This window comes from Rhea americana, unplaced genomic scaffold (genome assembly GCF_003343005.1).
Source record: "Rhea americana isolate MKP2758 unplaced genomic scaffold, rheAme1 scaffold_2, whole genome shotgun sequence".
In the NCBI taxonomy this organism is placed as follows: Eukaryota; Metazoa; Chordata; class Aves; order Rheiformes; family Rheidae; genus Rhea; species Rhea americana.
In genome coordinates, this window is record NW_028186149.1 from 12,498,003 (window position 1) to 12,518,712 (window position 20,710).

Here is a 20,710-nt window from a genome sequence, read left to right on the forward strand (position 1 = left end):
TATTATGTGTCAGAACTGAAAAGCCTCCTGGCAGCAGACAAAGATTGGTCCTGGTGATACTAGCACAAAGTTGATGCCCAGAGGTCAATGGCAGGAACGATGGGACTTTGTGACGAACTCTCTAACGAGTATGAGAGCTACCACCACTGTCAGCATGACTTGTGGCCAGCAGTGGGCCTCACTGCCAGGCAGAAAGCTGTGGGACAAAGAATTACCCTGTACTCTTGCTCGTCAAGATAAGGTATTGTGGAGGTAAGGTTTCAAAAGACTAAAGATTAATCGCTTTGATTCTCTTATCCTAGAAAAGATAGAAGGCGTAAATCAGAGCCAAGAGGTAACTCAGGCCTATTCTCCTCCTACAGAGACAGCACTGAGCTCCCAGCCCATGCCACACTTTGTGGAGGGCTGAAGATGCTGATTAGAAATAAGCGTAACTGTGCCTTGTACCAGCAGTTATGCACTTAGCGTATAGCCCCTGATCAAATCCTCTTTTCAGTTCAAGAGTATTGTCTTTCTAAATAAGATCCTCTGGTTCGGTCTCAAAGAGAAGGAATGACTAGGAAGCAGTGATGGGGTATGTGCTCTTGTTTACCTAGCACATTAGGTCTAGCTTACAATGCCATACTTTCCAGAACAAAGACAAACGTTGGCTATTATGTAGAAAGTTTCCTAGACACTGGCTGTTCCTCAGAAGAAACTAGTTAAGTAAAGAAAAATTACAGTAAAAATACAAAAGAGGAGAGTGGATTTTGAGTCAGACTAAAGGAGAAATAAAACTCTCTGCAAGAGTGGAAGTAGATATGCACAGAAAGAAAGAAAAAAAGAGAACCAGGAGAGCAAGAAAAACTGAAGCAATAGGGACTTCAGGAGGAATCAAGGGGAAAGGACTTCATGACAGGTTAAACCCATCCCCACCTCGCCATGCAGAGGGCAAACGTCTGAGACCGAGACAATTCTAGAGCACGCACCAGCAGAGGCAAGAGAGAAGAAAGCTTACTGGTGAATGTGATTTTGATTTTTGAAACAATTAGTAACATATAGTGGAGAAAAACTGCAATCAGAAAGCAAAACGTCTTGTTTCCTCAATATATTAGTGATAAAGTGTTGTTTTCCTTACAGATTTTCTTAAAGCTGATGAGGCGCCTCAAATCCCAGATTTCAATCGGTTTATTACAGATGCTAGCCACTAAGTCTGGACTGAGGTTTCAACCCTCTCTCCTTCTTATGTAAAAGGATGACTAAAGTCCAAACCAGGTTTAAATCTGTGTCTTCCTGTATCCCTCTAATACCTTCGGGAGTACTAGGGGATTCCAAAAATAAAGTTAAATGCATTAGGCAACAGAAACTTTAAGTAAAATAACTAAACTGTTTAAAAATGGTCATGGCTATAAACCTTATTAAAAAAAAGTCATAAACTTTCATGTTCAGGGATTTCTGTAAAACTCTCCAGTGATGATAACAGTATTTTAGAAACCTTTTTGACAGGAGCATTTGCATGGAAAATGAATCATAGATCAAATCTAGCATCTAACACATGCCTAAAAGACAAAATATCTTGCCAGGGCATATGTTCTGTGTTAGAAACTTGACTGTAGTTGAATAATTGAAAACACATTGTATATTTAATGCAAACCCAAGTATGGAGTAATCCATTAAAAAACTTGGTAGTGGGGAATGAATATTTGGCTGGTTCTGAAAATTCCTGTGGAAGCAGTTACCTGTCAGACTRTACGCTAACACATTCTTCGATGTTAACAGAAAATTTTCCAATGTAACATTATTTCATTTAGAATTCATCATTTCCAAATATTTTTATTCAACATTCTTTTAATGAGGTGCTACAAGTAAATCTAAAATACTATCTTGCCATATTAACATTTTTCCATGATTTTTTAAAAGGTATTTTTAATTCATTCCCATTAAAATTTATCCTGAACCAGTGCATTCTACATCTCCCCAGATCCAACATGTAGCAATGTCCTAACCTCTGTCTGCTCATAAAAATTTACATTTAAACATTTCCTAGGAGTCCATCAACTTCAGCCTTTCTGAAAGGCTTTATAAATTTCAGAATTGTATTCAAAAATCAAAATAAATCCACATTTAGATTTGATTTTAGCAGATCATATTTACTTAAGGATCTATAAAAGTTCAAAGTCAGCTATCTATGTTAAAAAGACAACTGTGAAAACCAAGGGTGGAAGAGTAGAGGATAAAGAAAAGTACATGCACACTTCCACCATATTTGACCCAGATTAGGTCTGGACACAAATTAGCAAGGGAGCAGAGTTTACAAAGGCTGTTAATCTGGCTTCACATCAGCTGCAGAAGAACAGAAGATAGCAGATCTATCAGAAAGGAGGCATCATGGACAGATGATACCTGCTCTCAAAATTGCCTGGTCAGATTTCCGGGTGAATTTGTATTGCTTTGTTGTGGCTGTGGTTTTGATCTGAATGAAATTAGTATGCTGTTGAACCACAGATGGGCTTTTGAAACCACAGACTTTCAAAGAGAGCCTCTATGTGAAATATCTACTTACTGCTGCATCATTATCTGGTGCAAACTGAACGGAGCAACTGTAAATATTATGTGCTTAGAGGTAAGACTGACCTGAAGTTTTAAAGAAAGCCCTTTCTCCAGACTGCCAGGGAAGATTAACAAAACAAAGCAACAAAGAAACTGGGAATACAGTTCTGAAAATGTCAGCTAATTAGAGTCCAGTTTTAATGAGCCATTGTCCAAGGCCAAAGATGTCCCTTGTTAAAGCTATGTAAGCCCTTGGTACAAACTAACTAAATCATGAGAATACAAAATTTTGGCTTTTTTTTTCCATTTTATTTGTTTAAAATGGAATTTTATCTTTCATCTTTGGGGAATGGGATGGAAGTGCAGCTCTGTTTTGGAGGATGTATTTTCTTCAGCAAAACGAGAAATTCTAGTAATTTGGGTTATTTGAAAGGCCAAATAAAGAATATGAAAAACTGCTGAATTAAGCCCTTTCAAACCCCTCAAAGATCAGTGCTACATTGGCTCACTAAAGGCACATCAGTTTGAATTAGCAAAATGCAAGAGCAGACTAGAAAATGGCCCTATGTCAGACCTTGTCATCTAAGCACCTGTTGGCTGACAGTTGTGCAAACTGCTGTACTTACACCACTTGGCACTGCTGGCTTTTGGTTGTGTGGTCCTTATTTATTATTCAAGTTAGTGTTCCATCTCCAAACTTCAGAAATAATTTCCTGCCTTATAACTACTGTACTAAAAATACTACAAAGTGAACATAATAGCTATAGATGCTTTGTCCAGGATTAGGTTGGGAAGCATCTGAATTTTGAAAGGCAGATGCCATTCTCCTCTTTTTTACACTGAGATCGAGTCATCCATTTTGCTAGTGTTTTCTGCTTGTTCAGAAAGTTACTTGGTAATCTGAATGAAGRTCCATGGCTCCACTAATGCCAGGGCAGGAGGTGAGTGAAAGCAGAGATGCAGGCTTGCACCTCACACCTGATGTTCCACTTGAACTTGAAAAAGACTCTTATCTGCAATTAGCTGAACAGTTGAAAGGTAAAAATGTACTAGCACCATTGTTTAATCTATAGTAGTTTTAGGAAAAAAAAAAAAAAAAGATAAATGAGTTGAATTCTCTTCCAATAACACTAGTGTAAAGGTAGGGTAATTCTGTCTGATGATGTTAGGAGAGAGGCACCTGCATTTAAAGGAAGCCAGCATATAAAGTAGAAGCAGGACGTACCTCCAGGCAATCTGCAGATGCCTCATGCAGATCCTATTCCCCTAAATTTTTCTTCCCAAACTACTAGAGTACACAAAATATATTAGTTAAATTCAGATAGATAGTGAAAGGGACAAACAGTGAAAAGAACAGTTGTGTGCTGATAGAYACACTATTATTGAATACAATTGACTACACACACAGACAAGTCTATCCTAAAGTATCACTAAAATAGCTTCTAAGCATTTTTCTCCTATTTTAGTGTTGCACTATATTTTGGGCACATAGGCAAGCCTGGACATAAAGCTAGAGAGCTGGTGGTGAAAAGACAGCCCAATTGCCAATTAACTACCACACAGGTAGCGCGTGACCCCCTAGCAATTCCTCTGTCAGGGAAARAGGGTTTGGACAGTCTCATGCCTTTTTTCTACTAGAGGTTCTACTAGATCTGCAAATGTTCCATTCATATATGAAACTTTTAAATGATGATGTTAAAAAGGCAGCTTGGAAGGAGGACTCCAGAGGCAGTCAGGGCTTGGCTCACTCCCTGGACAGGACCCTCCGTTTTGCACAGTTCACACAGTATAAGCAGCTTGGAACGAATGTGAATTGGATGACAGTATCCATCCAAATCTGGATTATTTTCACTTTTTGATGGATACCCAGAATAAATGACGTTATATAAATTCTTTCTGAAGCCTGAGTTAGCAGTGGAGGCTTTTTGTCATCTGTGAAAATTTCTCTTCTGATGGTAGATATCAACCAGAGAGTCGTATTTTGGCTAAACTAAATTTGGATAAAGGTTTTTTACATTTATGCATCTAACTAGTGGGTTTTTTACCTCAGGTAGCAAATCTCACAGAGCAGATTATCCTTCTGCTTCACTATTCTCAATACCCTAGAGAATGTGTTAATCCTAACCTGTGAAAACATAGAGGGTTTGGGGCTCTGGGGCAGTATGGCATAAACTAGCCGATGAACAGCACCATCAGCAAAACGTCCTTTCAGAGAAATGRGCAAAACAGCTTGAAAAAAAACTAACTTCCAGGTCTGACAACCTCTACTACACAGTAGTACTACTCAGATTATAGATCATAGTAATGACAATAYTGTAAATTCTTCATAAAACTCATGTTGATCTCTAACAGCGGATTTCTGAGAGCAGCTTAACCAGTTCCTTCTTCTGAAGCCCTTGGCAATACTAACCCTATGCCTTCACCAGTCTTTGCTCTAAAAAATATTTTACCCAACTGGCTTTTCTTTAGGCTCACAGCTTCCAAATTCTTGTTTGCACATCCCCAGAGTCCAGACTTTTCATGATAGCTCAAAGAACTCCTTCTACTGAGCATCTTGAAAACTTCAGTTAAAGCCCATTTAATCTTTTTTTTTTTCAAGTAAAAGGAATGGCAATTTTCATTCTCCATAAATTAAGCCTCCCTGTCACCCAGCCCAGCTGTACTTTACCTCTGCAGGAGGTAGGGGAATTGCTTTATGAGAATACTTCTCAAAAGCAGCTCAACTCTTAGGCACATGCAGGTTTTTCTTGCCTTCCCACAGCCTCAGATGCTGACCTTTTTCAGCCTGTTGTGGAGCTGCCACTGGCAGCCTGAATACTGTTATTATTCTTTGCTTTCTATTCTTTTTAGCTTTTATTTCTTCCACTTCTCATTTCAGCTTGGTTTCTCTACTGTTGTTTTAAAAAAGTATTTGCAACTGGGCAAGTTTGCTGACATGTGACTTTTCCAGGTCTTTGAAGTAGTGACAAGATTTTTTTTCCAGGATTTGTGCTCATGAACTCTGCTTATTTTAGTTTGTCCTTTTGACACCAGTTGTACATGCTGCATCTGACAGTTACTCATTTGTACTCTGTCACAATATGCCAATAAATGTCAATAACTTCTAATTCAAAATCCTATGACCAAGAGCTGAATTTCTGTAACAGAGCAGGCAAGGAGCAATTGGAATTAACTTGCACTTAGTTACTTAGTGTGCCTCTGACTACTTGTGTTACCAAGCAGCAACATAGCCCTGATACATAACTGTCAAGTTCAGATGAGTTCAGCTTTAGGCTACAAAAATCCAGCAATGTATCATTTTATTAAGACATTAATGCACTAGGATTGACTCTTTATAACACAGACAAGTCATTTGTATGAGGTGCTTGAAGCAACATGCTTTCAAAAGACTTGCCATCCAGCACTGATCTAAGCACATGAAATACAGTTGCACAGGTCAGCAAAGTCAGATTTTCCTCGTCCCTGATGCAAGGGCAATTTTCTCAGTGATTGCTTCCTTTTGCATGACTTTCAAAAGATTTTGTCTCATCAGCACCGTAAATGTGCTCTGCCTGCTGACTGTTACTTCTCAAAGCCTGCAGCAACTGATAACCTTGCAGGGAAGGGTAGCTGCTGGGTCCTCCCAGATCTGGGTTCTGCTTGGCCAAACAGCACTACTTCTGAACCTGTCCCCCTTCCTCTTTCAATAGGGCTTACATGGTGGCCAGAGAAACACTTGGTTGTTGGGCTCAGTTAAGGAACAGTGACATAAAGTGCAATCTTAGTCACATCCCTCATTCCTTTTTCAATCCCTATTTCATTTTAAGCTTATAAGCACACTGAACATTTTATAAATTTATTCTTCTCAGTTTCCACATGGGACAAGACACCAAAAATACTTCTGCAGAAATGGGCTATGAAGAGTCAAGCAGTGTGAACTGACAGATGCTAGACGCTATGACTGCTGACCAACTGACAATGTTACGTTTCGGCATATTCCCCATCTTACTAGGCTGTTAGTAGCCAAGCATTATGCCAAGCATTATGCCCCAGCATTTGAATCTTCCCTGCTTCTGCATAGCTTCCACTTGTATTTTCCCAAGTAGATATTAAATACTACTTAACCTGGAAAAGCTATTACAGAAAAGTGGTAACGCTTTTGGCACCTCAGGCAGCAATGACAGGGATATCAGCCAAAGAGATGATGAGAAATACTAGAAAAATTAAGAGAATAAAAGGGAACAGAATTAAAATATCGGTGCATCAAACTTCTTAAAAAYAAAGATAGCCCCAGGCTGCCTAAGCATTTCCTGGAGCCTTTGTCCTTGGAGTATTTTAAGAACTAGTTAGCCAAATATTTGTCAAGAGTAACATAAGGATAACTGATCCTGTCTAGGAAGAGGAAGATGGACTACATGCCATTTCAAGGTCACCTTGAGCTCTGTGATTTTACAGAGGGCAGACAGAACAAATCTACAAAATACATACAAGGGTAATTACAGCCTCTTAAAACATTTCACTGGAGAAGGAACACTTGTTCATTTGCTTGAACATTATTTGGAAGATACTTACAATCTGTAAAGTTTACTTTGCMCAACAGGAAAACAAGCAGAATTAATTCTGGAAGGTACTTACACTGGCAAATTTCTTAGCACAGTATGACTCTGAAAGATCTCAAAGGTATAACTGACACTACAGCTTCAAAGAAAGGCACACCTTCTCCAAAAGCAACTGCAACAAATTATTATCACTCAAATGAACAGAAGATCAAAAAATAAAACTAGAAAGAAAATTCAAGCTTACTGCTTCACCAATTTTTCCAAGGTTTCCTTGGTCTCCTTGTTCTCCCTATCAAATTGAGAAAACAGATGATGTAGTTCATTCGAAATGTAATTTCTTTCTTATGTGCACAATAAATTTCTCTATTTTCCTAAGAGTCTTTATTTTCTAAATTGCAACACCCAATTAAAACTTTCAAGAGTAAAATTATGCAACAACAACAACAAAGAAATCTGCCCATGGCTAATTTTGATTTTGTAAAGAGAAGCAAGTACTGCTCTAATTCCTCTGTTTACGATAGACTTGCCCACAGAAATGAAAGCTATTTATTAAGGGCTTACTAAATCTATTAAGTCAGCAAATGCTAGAGATGAATGATGTATTTTTCATTTAAATCTTCCTTTTAGCAAACACAATTAATTACTTTCATTATTTCACAAATGCTTCAAAAGTAACTGTTACCTGTACATATTATTGATAGCTTCAATTCTTGCCACAAAATGTTATACTGGGAAAACTAACAGAAATTACTCAAGTATTTATCTCTGTTTATCTCTTTATTTCAAAACGGCCTTATTCCATATTGATGATAGTAAAAGATACTTCAAATCAACATTCTAAATGACATTTTAACAAACTATTTTCTCTTCCAAAAATTCTATTGTTTGAAACTATTGGTAAGTATAGATAAATGAAGTCTGCTCTCCTTAAAATGCTGCAAGCCACATTACTCTAGAGCATTTCACTATAGATTTTACTAGCATAAGTTTAGTTTATATGCAGTATTAATTATCTGTATAGGACTACAGTTCCAGTGCCCTGATAAATAATGATTTGAGGACTGTTCGTTCAGACTGCAACTCARCACTGAGAAGATCAGCTGCTGCTGTTAGGGCTGCACCCATTCACCCACGTTCTCCCGCCGGTGCAGGAATGGTCTTCTCTGCTTGGCCACCCCCATCCCCACCCCAGCCACTCTCAGATCCCCAGGCAGCTGGCTCCCCTTTTAGCAGCACTATCTTTGTCCACACATCCCCATTTCTTAGCCCTGCAGAGAGTTTTTTTCATTTCCAAACAGAGCTTCTCTAAGCAGAAACACCAGTATTACATACACTTTTACTATACACACACATCCTTTCACCAGCATAAGTACATATGTATACAGCTGATACTTCACATACATTTTATTTCATACATAAACCCATTACTTACCTTTAATCCTTCCAGTCCAGGGTCACCTACATAACCTTTCCGCCCTGGCCTTCCCTAGAATAATAATTAAAAGGAAGTATTTCAAGTAYTTTAAAAGATACAGAGAAATTAGTGTAAAATTATCAAAATATGTACACTCCGAAATATACACTGTTTAGTAATATTTAATACCTGTGTTTAAAGTCAATTTACAAATCTTAGTGTGGAAATGCATTGGTGGTTATAGCAGCAGATTGTAGCYCAGTAAGCAGAATCCATATCAATTCTTATAGCAGTTACACTGTGAGAAAAACAGTCACTATCCAAGAATCTAACACATTCCAATGGCACTTTAAAAACCGTATTTAGGAGACAGAGAGGTGGCAATGCCACACTCTCTCCTAGTCTAGCTCTAGCATAACAAGGAGTCTCACTAACAGAACTTGATCCTTAGCCTTTAGAGGCTGGTGTAATAACYATCCTTTCTCAATTAGCCAGAATCAGCTCAAACACCTTCTCTTTTGTTCAACCTGATTATTTTAAACCTCAGCTCTCCCTGCTAGCATTTAACAGATCTTGTTGCTATGATACTCAGGTAATAGTTACTAGGAAAAGACAGCAACATCAGAGTGGGATACCATGAAATGAAGAGATCTTTCAAGCATATTATATAATACATCCTTCTACTATCACTCAAACAAAGATACAGAGGCATAAAAAACAAAACGTTTTTCATCAGAATTTTCAATTAGATGTTTATAACTTAACTAGGTCTCACTTTTAGGGAACTATTTTTCCTCCAGATATTCTTTACTCCCTCTACAGTGTAGAGCATGGCCTAAAAATGARTGTTATTTACCATGCTTTGAATGAACCCACCATAAAAAACATATATTTAAGTTTTTCCTCCAATATAAAGGTTTCTGAAGCAACAGCCTCTACAGAAATGTACTGTCAGACTGAAAAGCACTTTGCAGCAATGCATCAGTTAAGCAGATAAAGAACTTCATGGTTATCATCTTCAGGACTACAAAAAGCCAAGCACAACACTGAGGCACTTGTCTTCAACTGATGCAATAAAAATTCATCCGAGGACTTTCTGGGAACAGTAACTCCCCAGCTGCTGCTGTAGTCTGGGTTCTCCTCTTCCTCGAGCAGCACAGGTCAGGTCTCTTTGAAAGGAGCTTGAATCAGGAGCTTACCGTGCTGGGGAGAGCACACCTCACTCCCACAGCCAGATCCCAGCTGGTGAGCAGCTTGCAACCTCAGTCCCTGCACAGCACGTTGTTAGCGTGTGTGTACTTTGTTACTTCAGGGTTATTTCAGCCAAGCAGCAGCAGTGCAAGGTTGACTCCCATTTCTGAGACCTCCTCACTTCCCCCATGAACATAGTTGTTGGGTGTCTTTTAGCCACAAAAACCAAATACAAGAATGGAAATAGCAGTTCACCCTTCCTCTTACTTGGGCACATGACTGGGATCTAAGCAGTGTCCATAAGCAGGCAGGTGCWGACGAACAGTGTGGTTATCTGAACAGCACAGCGCTGCCTAGACAATTTTTCCCCATCTGCTCTGAGATGAGGGCCCTGGTCAAAGAGCAAAGGTCCAACAAGTTGGATCTGGCTCTGGGGAAAGCTGCTGATTAGATCACTGAAGTCTGGTGATCGGAGAAGGAAAATTAATTCAGCATTGTAACAACACAGAATGAAAATGATACAGATTTCTGCTAAAAATTTTCAGTAGTTAGATCACATTTTTCCAGCAGATTGAACAGCTGCAATCACAGAACTTCCTGCAATGAGCTTTTCTTTCCACATAGCCCTGAGAAAAGAGCAATCAAAGCAACAGACCAAACAAGTACCTTGAAAAAAAGGTAAGAGTTTGCATTTGGCTTTTTTGCCCTGGCTGCTTTGTGTCTACGTTTCAGAGTATAATCTGTATGTCGGTTGGGTTGCTGTCATTTGAGAAATTCTCTGTATGGCTTAAAATTATACTGTCTTAGTAGGTTCTATCACTTCTTATGCTAATCTCCTTTCTTTCTTTCATTCTCTCTGTCTGTCTCCATGACAGATTTCATTTTGTTCTGCAAGTTTCAACAAATCTCACTGCTTCAGGAATAGACTTTTGTTTTTGCAAATAGATTAAAATACAGCACAGAAAAGTGGGGAGAAGAGACTGTGAAGAGAGGTTCTAAGAAACTTGGATAAAGCAAGTCACTTTTTTCCACAAGGCTTAGTGAGTCCGAGAGCTGGGCTTCTGCAGGATATCCTGTGCTGTTAGACTACTGTGTTGCAAAGAGCGTTAAGGTATTTGTATCAAGCAGAATGTAATATAGGACTGTTTTACATGAAGTTTATAGAAGAAAACCAATGGACAGTATTAACTGCTATAGTAATTTTGCTCCTATCAGGTCTGAATTAGAGTTACAGCTCCTAAAGGTCTCTTTGCCATATTATCCCAACTATGTACCAGCAGTGAAGGACACAGCAAATGTAAGATGACTAGAAAATGGAACAAGTGGATGCAGCTGGTAAAATCATTTGAAATGTAAAGATTTGGCTTTCAACAGAAGTGCAATACAACTGTAAGTGACGTATGGAGGAAAAGCCACTGACAGAAGATTAATCTATGGATGGCTGCTCTTCTATTTGCAACCCCCTAAGAAAATTCTTCCTCCAGGGCATGGGAATCCCAAAGGAAATGTCTATTTCCTAAAATATTAACTGAAAGTTCTGCCCTCCCCTTTCATAAAACAGCAACCAACTGTGCTTCCTTTCACCTCACAACAGGGGGATAAAGCTTATGTATTTTATGATAGATCTCTCTCCCTTCCACTCCCTTCCCATCTCTCTGTAAGCTCCTCACATGCCTTCAACTCACAGAAAGACATATTCAACTTCAGAAAATGGTGCCTCAGCAGACTACAGTGGCTTTGAGAGCACTTTTCTCACTCTTCCAGGAGGAACTGCTCAGAATATGACTATACACAAGTACCACCTACTTCTGGCAGCTTTTGCTTTACATATGTATCTCAAAGAATTGCTTCACAATACTTCCTTTTAATCTTATGATTTAAAACAACATTCCTCCCTTTAAAGTCATTTCCTTCTTCAGTGATGAAGAAGATACAAAAAAAGGTAGCAATTCTTATATTGACTGAGCTGAGCTACACTGGCTGTTATAACTGTATAACTGGCTGTTAATTGGGAGGAATCTGCACAAACAGTCTCTTCTTTAAGTGGCATCTAATGTATTTTTCACTGGTCAAATAAGTAGATAGTAAAAATCAAAAAAAAAWTTTTTATTTATATAGATTACTTTAAGAGACAGTGCAACTATTCCACATTAGAATGGAATGGGCACAAATGAAAAGCAAATCCTGTGACCAGATTCAGCTCAAGAGCTCTTCCTAAATTCAAGCAGGCTGAACTCCGTGGAGCTTGAGATGTATCCTTAGTTCAGTGGGGAAGAATCCTGAATTTTGGCTSTAGTTAGTTTAGACATACAGGACTTTTTTTCCGAAGCTGGGATCTGAGATGTGGAGTACAGATTCAAATTTACCTTCTCTTTCAGTAGCTGATGATAAACTTTGCTGGCAGCATTTGTCAGTCAGGACCCAGAGATGTGTTTTCTCTCGTGTACTTTTTTTGATCAAATATTAGCAATGGGGCAAGGAGGGAAGAGAATGAAAGGGGCTGTTAAAAATGAGAAGAAACTGTATGGCTGCTTGCTTGGCACATGCCTAAATCTGACATTGGATGAGCACTTCTACCTGAAAGCTACACCGTAGAGATTAGTGATTCCAGATGAGCTAGAAACTTGTTCCGTTACTGCCTAAGGGACAACCAGAATAATTTTATAAGAATGATCAAAGATCTAAAATACATCACCTACCAAGATATTTTACCTTACCTACTTTAGCAAAAACTACAGAGAGAGTCAGGTTAACAGCTGCCAAAAAGAAGAGAGAGTAACCTATCAGCTTACAGGTAAGTCCGTAGGACATGACACAAGATTACAGCAAGACAAACACAGGCAAGACGTTCAGACAGAAAGGCTAGATTATCAGGAAAACTGTTGGTAAGGCAAGTGGAACAGGTTGAGGCACCCTCACCCCCAAGAGGCTGCAAAAAGCAGCTTTTAGTGCCACCTGCTCAGAGGCATAGCTGACCACTGATGGGGCCCTGGCACCATGCACAGTAAATCACTCTGCCAGTCCCTCTCAGACACCTGTCTCGCACCACCTGACTACTTAATTAGTACAGTGAAGGCAAACACAAGATCACAGCTTTGATAACATTTACTTTCAGATGTATTTTAAACTCCCTTCACAGAACCTGGAAACAAAGACTATGCAAATCAAACAACTGTGAAGCTGCAATCAAGCAAGAAAGATTTAAAAAGACAGATGTGTTCAAGAGCTGACTGACTCAGTTCTGCTAAACTATATCAGATTTAACAACTTTGTGACTGGGACTCTCCCTGCAATGTAATCATGCAATCTGTATTACAAGCAGAAGGGAAAAAGCAAGGACAAGCAGAGGCTGGAACAGAGTTGAGAGGCAGTACAAAAAAATTGGCCTGAAGCTCTGAAATACCTTGAGTCAGAGGCCAGGTGAAAAGAGTGGGTCCTGCGATGAAGAAGAAATCCAGACAGGGTCCCCCACCAAACACAAAAGCCCCATCTCTCCTCTCTCTCATTTCAGGAGGGAATGTCAGCCAGCAAACTATTCAAAAATGTCTGGACACAGCAACCACATTCTTCTCTCAACAGCTTAGAGAAACTAAGGAGGCATCAGACATGCCAATGGTGTACACATTCTGCATTCAGAAAAAAAATCAAGAACAAATTAACTGAGGTCAAACTGACCCCCAAAGAGATCAAAAMTATTTCAGTTTGCTGGGTTACACAGAAATTTTTCCTCTTGGGTCACTTTGACACCAGCTGGTGGTGGCCCATGTATGTGTGGTGATGCACAAGAATGTGAAAGTAGGGTCTGCTCTGCAGCTCCTCTTTCCCAGTTGCCACTGCACAACATGGGAGATGCTGTCCAGCCACGAAGCCCTGACCAAGGAAGAGACAATGGATCAGGCAGCCAAAATAAAARTTTCCATGAGGCTCTTGGCAGGTATTCAGGCAGATGAAGCTGAATACTGAACTGAGTCACAAAGGGTTTTGAAATTCTATTAAATTTTTTATTTTTCCTCAGCTAAAAGTAAACTGTTTTAAAATATGTCCACGCATGTTGATTTTTTTTTTTAATATTATATCTACACGGGATAGAATTCCTAATTTTGACTAGTTGATTTAATATAGGCAAGTGAGCTAATGAACAGGAAAAATGACATAGGATTTTATCCATTCTAGAGCTGGTAAACAGGGGGAAAGACTTTCCAAAGTCCATGCAAGAAATGGGAAATTGTCCAAAATGAAGCTCAAGACAATTTTTCTCCCCATATAGCAAATTAAGTAAAGAAAAATAGAAGAAAATAGAAGTTCATATTGCTTTCAGTAAAATTAGCAATAGTCCTGTCACTCCTAGTGTAGTGTAGTGTAGGCCATTACTCACTTTTAGCTTAGAATTTTTCTAAAAATAAGCTTCAAGTCCCTCAAAATAAGCTTAGCAGTAGTGTATTTTCACAACTAAAAAATTGGTGAAGTGAAATTATCTTTTAAAATGTATCAGTACAAATGGCTTTGAGACATTAGCTGCTTTCAGCAGCTAACAGATTCAGTGGATGACTATTAGATATTAGACTAATTTACAATTCGGGAATGATTTCTTAAAACATCAGCCCTTTATATTGCTCTCTCTGAACTGAGTCTCATGCTCTCTTCCCTGATTTAAGTACTCTGACAATACCACCTGGTTCCATCCTATGAAGTAACTGTGGTTTCTTCTGTCTCAGGAGCCTGACCACTTCATTACCGAATCTTTTTCCTTTCCAAAATTTTTGTGAACAGTGGTAGTGGTTTCATCCAAATTCTCCATATGGAAAACCATTTCTCCCCCCTGCTCTCCTTAGAGCACGTGCTTAGAAAACAGATGCACTTATTCAGGAGCTGCCATTTTAACACAGTCACTTTTCACAGTATTCTGTGGAATTCTTCTGCTGAAAAATAGTCTACAGTAGCAAAATTAATTATACTTACTCTTGGTCCAACTCCTCCAATAGGTCCAACTGGTCCTACTTCTCCCTAAAAGAAATCAGGACTTCAATAACCTTGATATCAAGCCTAACTTTTAAAGAAAACCTGCAGAGACTGTTTTTATATATGATACCATCCTAAATTTGGTTCATATATGYCTTTATAGGTCTTTAAGTCAGAGGGAAACATTATGAGATAAACTATTCTGACCTCAGTCAAATTAAGTAGTTGGAAAGCCATGCCCTATGCACCTGCTAGAGACAGCCAGAAAGRCTGTTGAACGGTTGGTACACATTTTTTCGTAGAAGTATTTTCAGTTTTGAGCAGAGGGAGGCTCTGCAATGATGGTCACCCTCTATCTGCCCRTCCTATGGTTACTTTCCTTCTAGCAGCATTTGACACTTGAAGACTATATGAGCAGKAGGAGTGTCCCTGCTTTTCATCTCTCTGTGGCTACAGCATGGCCATCAAGTCAGCCAGGCTGTTTTGCCTTTTCCAAGCAGTGGAGGCGGTTAGGGGGTCAGGCTGTTATTCCCAGTAGCATAATTGTCAGAGGTTTAGGAGAAGAAATAAGACACTGTGTACACTGCAATGTGCATTGATAAAAATTATACATGGCAGGGAACTGTAGTGTTAACTCTTCAGGGTACTCACTATAGAGTTATAGTAAAGCATGGATTTGTATCAACGCTGTGTCAGGATGTCATGCTGTGATCATTTTATGGTTCACTGATCCTTCTCAATATGGAAGATTTGCTTTGGCTTTTGGAGGAAGCAGTACACAACCTTTTCAATTACAAGCAATACGAAACAAACGAATTGAGAAACCCTATCTGCAGCTTCCTGGCTTCTAACTAAACAGATCATTTTGATACTGTTGGCCTTCAGTCACTCAAAATCTGTCATGAAAGATCATAATTAAGCAAGCTACTTAGAAATCCAAAGCACTATTCTCAGATTCATTGATTAAATGATTTCTAAAATTAATTATTTTAGCATGAAAGACATGAGATTTTAATTTTATGGTAATAAATTAGGAATACTTAATAAATCTATAAGCTGAAAAGCTGCCTTCCTCCCCCTTCACTTAACAGGGTCTCACCATTTACTTAAATAGAGCTAGGACATCATAATTAAATTCACACATACTTTTTCTCCTCTCCYTATCCCAGCCACACTTTAATTAAAAACCCTGTGCAAGACTGGACCCAGTCTCTTTGGGTTCCCACTGAGACTACAGAAATAAAGCCCCACAACACTGCTAAAAGCTCTACGCAGCATTTGCCAAAATGCAACAAACTTGAAAAAGTTACCTAACCAACAGATTACTTTTAAAAATAAAAGCTAGGGGAGGTTGTTAGATGGTAATGGTTAGGTAGTTACGGTGTTGTCATGTAAGATTTCATCTTACCTCAGCTCCTTTGGGGCCTGGTGGTCCTGGAGGCCCTCGGTCACCAAGAAGTCCCTAAGCATCAAAACAACGAGAGTGAGCCCTTACATCAAGTAAGTGTCATGTTGGCCTAACATCTTTCCTACTACAAACCTGGACAGAAACTGAAAACTGAGGAAGCAGACTCATTACTTACTATTGTTCTTTTCCCCTAGGAAATCACGAGTAGATATAGCAATAGTTTTCTAACATATGTTAGAAAAATCTATATAGTTTAAATTTTGTAAGATTCTTAGTGTTCTAAGACTTTCTTCCTTTCATTCTTTTAAAAGGAAATAAAAAATTGGATCTGAGAAGGAACAGTTGCTCTTCTAGGAAAACATAAAACATGCTGCCATCACATTAAGATTAAAGTAGAATCAACACAACTCTCATAGATCTTTGATTTAGGAAATTTATAGGATAAGAGTTGATGATAATGTTGCAATGGATACAAACTAAAAAGTGAWTTTAGACTACCGGTTTGTCCAGACCTACTTGTGATTTTCAGTCCTTACTTCTCTGTCAGGATTATACTCAGCATCTCAGAGATAAAGAACTTTAGCTTCTGCCAACTCCAAGTTTTCACATCTGCTTACAGTAACATTTCCAAAACTCTCTTAAAATGACTTAGCAGCTAGCAGTGTGTCAAAAATCTCAGTCATCCAAATTACCATGGCACTAACTAGGAAAAGCAGTTGAACTGACATAGGACAAAGAAAAAAAAAAAATCTGTGTAAACATATTAATGTTCTGGGAAAGCTAAGCTTAGCAATAACAGATAAAGCAATAAGAACAAAGAAATTGCCATTTAGGAGAGATATGATTAGCCTCTGAAGAAAGAGATGGTGGGAAAGTTCCAAGTGCAAGTCTTATTAATTGTTTACTAATTAAGCTGAAGTCTAGACTGAAGGCGCAGGCATTGGTCCAGTAACAGCCTACTTAGTGTACTAAGTAAAATGGAAGAGAAAATGGGAGCAGCCACCTCAAGGTACAGAGTTTCATCAATGAGCCCATCACAGTCTACAAAAGCTTGAGGTAGCGAACTGCAGCATGACATGCCACTGCAAAAGCAACAAGAAGGCTTTGAGTAGCACTACCTAAATTGTTTTCCTGTGTAGTTAGTCAAGAAWTTTTTTCTTTGACAGAACTGTAGGTTCATTGCAAAACACAGTAAGAGATATGGTTTACAGTATAATGCAGCTGCACAACAGAAATGTTAGCAACACTGCTACTGCATGCACCCTTACACTGAACTTACTTGGATCTGGAAAAAAGTCCCAGACTTTAGAATGGATATTAAGACTAAACAAACCTTCCATCTCTACTTTGAGCTTTCAGGAAAACAACAAAAAACAAAGGCAGTGCTAGAGGTGTGCCAGAACGTCTGGAAAGAATCTGGGGGAATCGGCAAATGGGGGTACTCCGCATTTCGCATACATATAACTTTCCAGCTGACTATCCCTTCCAGGACTCTTGGAACTCCTAATAGCCACTAGTATTAAATACATTAGCCAAACAAAACACCAATTAGCAGAAGAAGGAAGTTCTCAACTACTTCCACAGTACAACAAATGTTACTAGAAAAACTAGTGCTGTAGTCAGAATATGTCTGTCTTTTCCTCTCACTTTTCTTAGTTGCAGAACAGAAATACTTACAAGAATAACATAGGAAACAAACAGAAAATTATTTCAGAGCTTCTCAAAGCAAAAACATTTTTTTTTTCTTTTATGTGTGTCTTTTTTTATTATTTTATTTTTTTTTTAATGAGCAGTGGATCAAGATCAAACACCTTCTAAAATATGGTTTCCAAGCTAAATAATGTGTGGTAGAACAAATCACATAATACAGTTTTTGAACATCACTTTAGGGAGGTCAGATTTACTGATTACTGCACTAATGCGGAGAAAATGGACAATCTAGAAGTGCTGCTCGTTTTTAGAGATGGCTGATCATGATCACAGAGCTTAAACTTTCCATCATGAGACTGAATTTCTCTCATGCCAATTGCTAAGAAATGAAGTTTACTGTGCCTTCTTGGTTTTTAAAATAGGTATTGTTTCTGAGGAAGCATAAAACAAAAGTATAAGGAGAGCATAGTGAAAGTAGTTTTCTTATATAAAAGAAGTTGAGGGAAAAWTTTTAATACTTCAGTCAACACAAGACATCTGGAAATCCTAAAGGCCAAACATTTCCAGCATTATGCAGCCTTTCTCTGTCAGTATTGAAAGAAGTGTAAGAACTTTTCCAGTTTGGTAATACCCCATCTGAAATGTAAGCCACCAATTCTCCCTGCTTAGAGCTGGCTGTCTAAACTTTTTGCCTTTACACGCAAATGTGCTGGAGGCCACCAAATCTTGTTCAGCTTTCTAATTTCTGTATTGAAGGAAAGTGGAGTCTAAAATAAACATTGTGGACTACCTCTTAGCACTTTTTGCTGGAATTCGGGTGAAAAGGCAATAAATCAGTACCGTATGTTGGAGATATCAACCCAATTCTAACAAAAACATCTAATTTTGCACTTTGGATGTGAAGAATAATACAATTTCATTAAGCAAAGGAACTGGGTCGCAAGTTTAGATCTCTGTTACAGCATTCATGTATCAACAGTTTGAATAATTAAATTTGATCTGCAGTTCAAGAACCCCTGTATTTCTCCTCTCCTATGTTCCCTAGGCATCATCTTTCATCCAAAGCTCTTACTAGGTGCCCTGATAATTCACTGTTCTCAAAAACACAGGAGCAATTACCACTGCAACATTCAGCAAAGAATCATTCATAAAAGGCTGCCAACATCATATGTAGAAATAAGAAAAAAAGTTAATCAAGCTATAAATGAGAATGAAATGCGTGAAAAGGTCCATGCCTGTCTCTGGAAACATTCTTAACTTCTTCCCTTTGCCTCATCAAATACTGAGTTTTCAGCAACCCTAGTAAATTAATGTCTAGGCTATTTTAGGACAAGGATCTTGACACAGATCAAAGATGCAGCAAAAACTGAGCATGACTAGGGCTTTGGCAACTGGATTATTTGAGATGATCTCTAGAATGACGAATTTTGGTATAGAGGGATTCTTACCATTTTCAAAAGACTTGCAGCTCCCTGTTCTGCTTTTTCTTAAACAAGCTGACCCAAAATTTCACTGCTCAGTTTCAGTCATTCAAACAGCCTTTTTTCCATCTATACCCATTTGATTGAGCCTTCCTTGAATACAAATGCTCGGAACTGCATGTGCTACTTAGATAAAATCTTCCCGTGCTTTGTACAATGGCATTAACAAAACACTCTGCCTGATGCACTCTAGAATTACACTTAATTTCTAACAGCCTTATCAAGCTCTTCCTTCATAGACCTGGCAGTATCTTTTCTTCTACTGCCAGCTGTGAAGCCCTAAGTTTACAGTAGTATTTATTGTTTTAACCCCTGCACACACGAGTTTGGAGTAACAGAAGCAGGATGAGTTGGTACAAAGGATAATTTTTAAGGTTATATAAAGATACTTAACTTTGTTCCTTATACAAATTTCATTCTGACATGCTTGAGAAAAGTTCTAAGAACGGTAAATGAAGAACTTCACTGGTACTTTCCTTTCAAGCACAAATAGTCAAATATTTAGGTGCAACCCAGCCACCTCCCTATAGGTTAATTTCTGTCCTGCATACATTTTTTGTACTGGTCTCCACCTTTTCCATTTTAAACAAAAATTTCCCAGATGTCCTTTTATCCAAAACTTAATTTAAAATTTTATATATCTGACATTGCCTAAGCCTGGTTTAAAGTATTAGTTACTCTGCTAAAGAACAGATGCTCAATTAATCTGACACAGTCCATCCTTTAGTAGATGCATGTGAATTTAATCAAATTTTCCATATTTTTAGCTACTAATTCCTTCAAAATTCATTCAAAAATATCATGTATTATTCAGGTGAGATTATAGAGGTCTGTATGCATTTGGAACTCATTTTCTCCTATTTAAATATAGGTGAAATATTTACTGCTTTCTAGCTACATGGTGCTACRTCCAAATTTCCTTGCACTTGACTTGCCATCATACTACCATCTAACATAGAAATTCCCCTCATAACTGTGTGGACAGTATTAAACATCAGACCGACTTCCTCATATAAACACCTGAGGTAAAGTACCTATAGTCTGACAACAAAACTACTCTCTCATAATGCCAGTGCCCATCTTCCAGAGCTTTTCCTTAGACATTTATACTGTTTACTGTTATTGTGAATAAAGTCCCACATAGTCTTACCTTTGGACCTTCAGGGCCATTCACTCCAGGTACACCAATATCTCCCGGAAAACCCTAAATAAATCAGACAGACAAATGATTTGTAATGTAGGAATGTTTCCAAAGTACTTGTTTTGATTCTGTTCACTCATTTAAGAAATTTAACAAATTTGAATCACAGAAATGAAGAAACAGATTTGTTCTACCATCCCCAGAATGTCAAAGTCCATTAAGTTCCCCTGACAGGACTTGGATAAGTAACAGATTTTAGGCAGCTTTCATTAAACTCAATTTAGCAGATGTCAGTATGGATTTCATTTCTCTTAACATGAGACACTTTATCCACTAAACAACATTTGCAATTAAACCATTGTACTGATCTTGATATACAAATAACCCACAAAGCAGCCA

The 20,710-nt window shown here is 38.3% G+C and overlaps 1 protein-coding gene across 2 annotated transcripts in view; it reads right to left on the minus strand.

Annotated features, from left to right (window-relative positions):
• COL24A1 (collagen type XXIV alpha 1 chain) overlaps positions 1-20,710 on the minus strand; it is a 145,650-nt gene that overhangs the window by 57,234 nt on the left and 67,706 nt on the right. For both annotated transcript variants that reach the window (XM_085303507.1, XM_085303505.1), the window contains 5 exons: positions 20,321-20,374; positions 16,040-16,093; positions 14,632-14,676; positions 8,500-8,553; positions 7,312-7,356 (listed from right to left, as the gene is read on the minus strand). In XM_085303507.1, the coding sequence (XP_085159633.1) occupies positions 7,312-7,356; positions 8,500-8,553; positions 14,632-14,676; positions 16,040-16,093; positions 20,321-20,374 (252 nt within the window). The remainder of the gene's footprint in view (positions 1-7,311; positions 7,357-8,499; positions 8,554-14,631; positions 14,677-16,039; positions 16,094-20,320; positions 20,375-20,710) is intronic.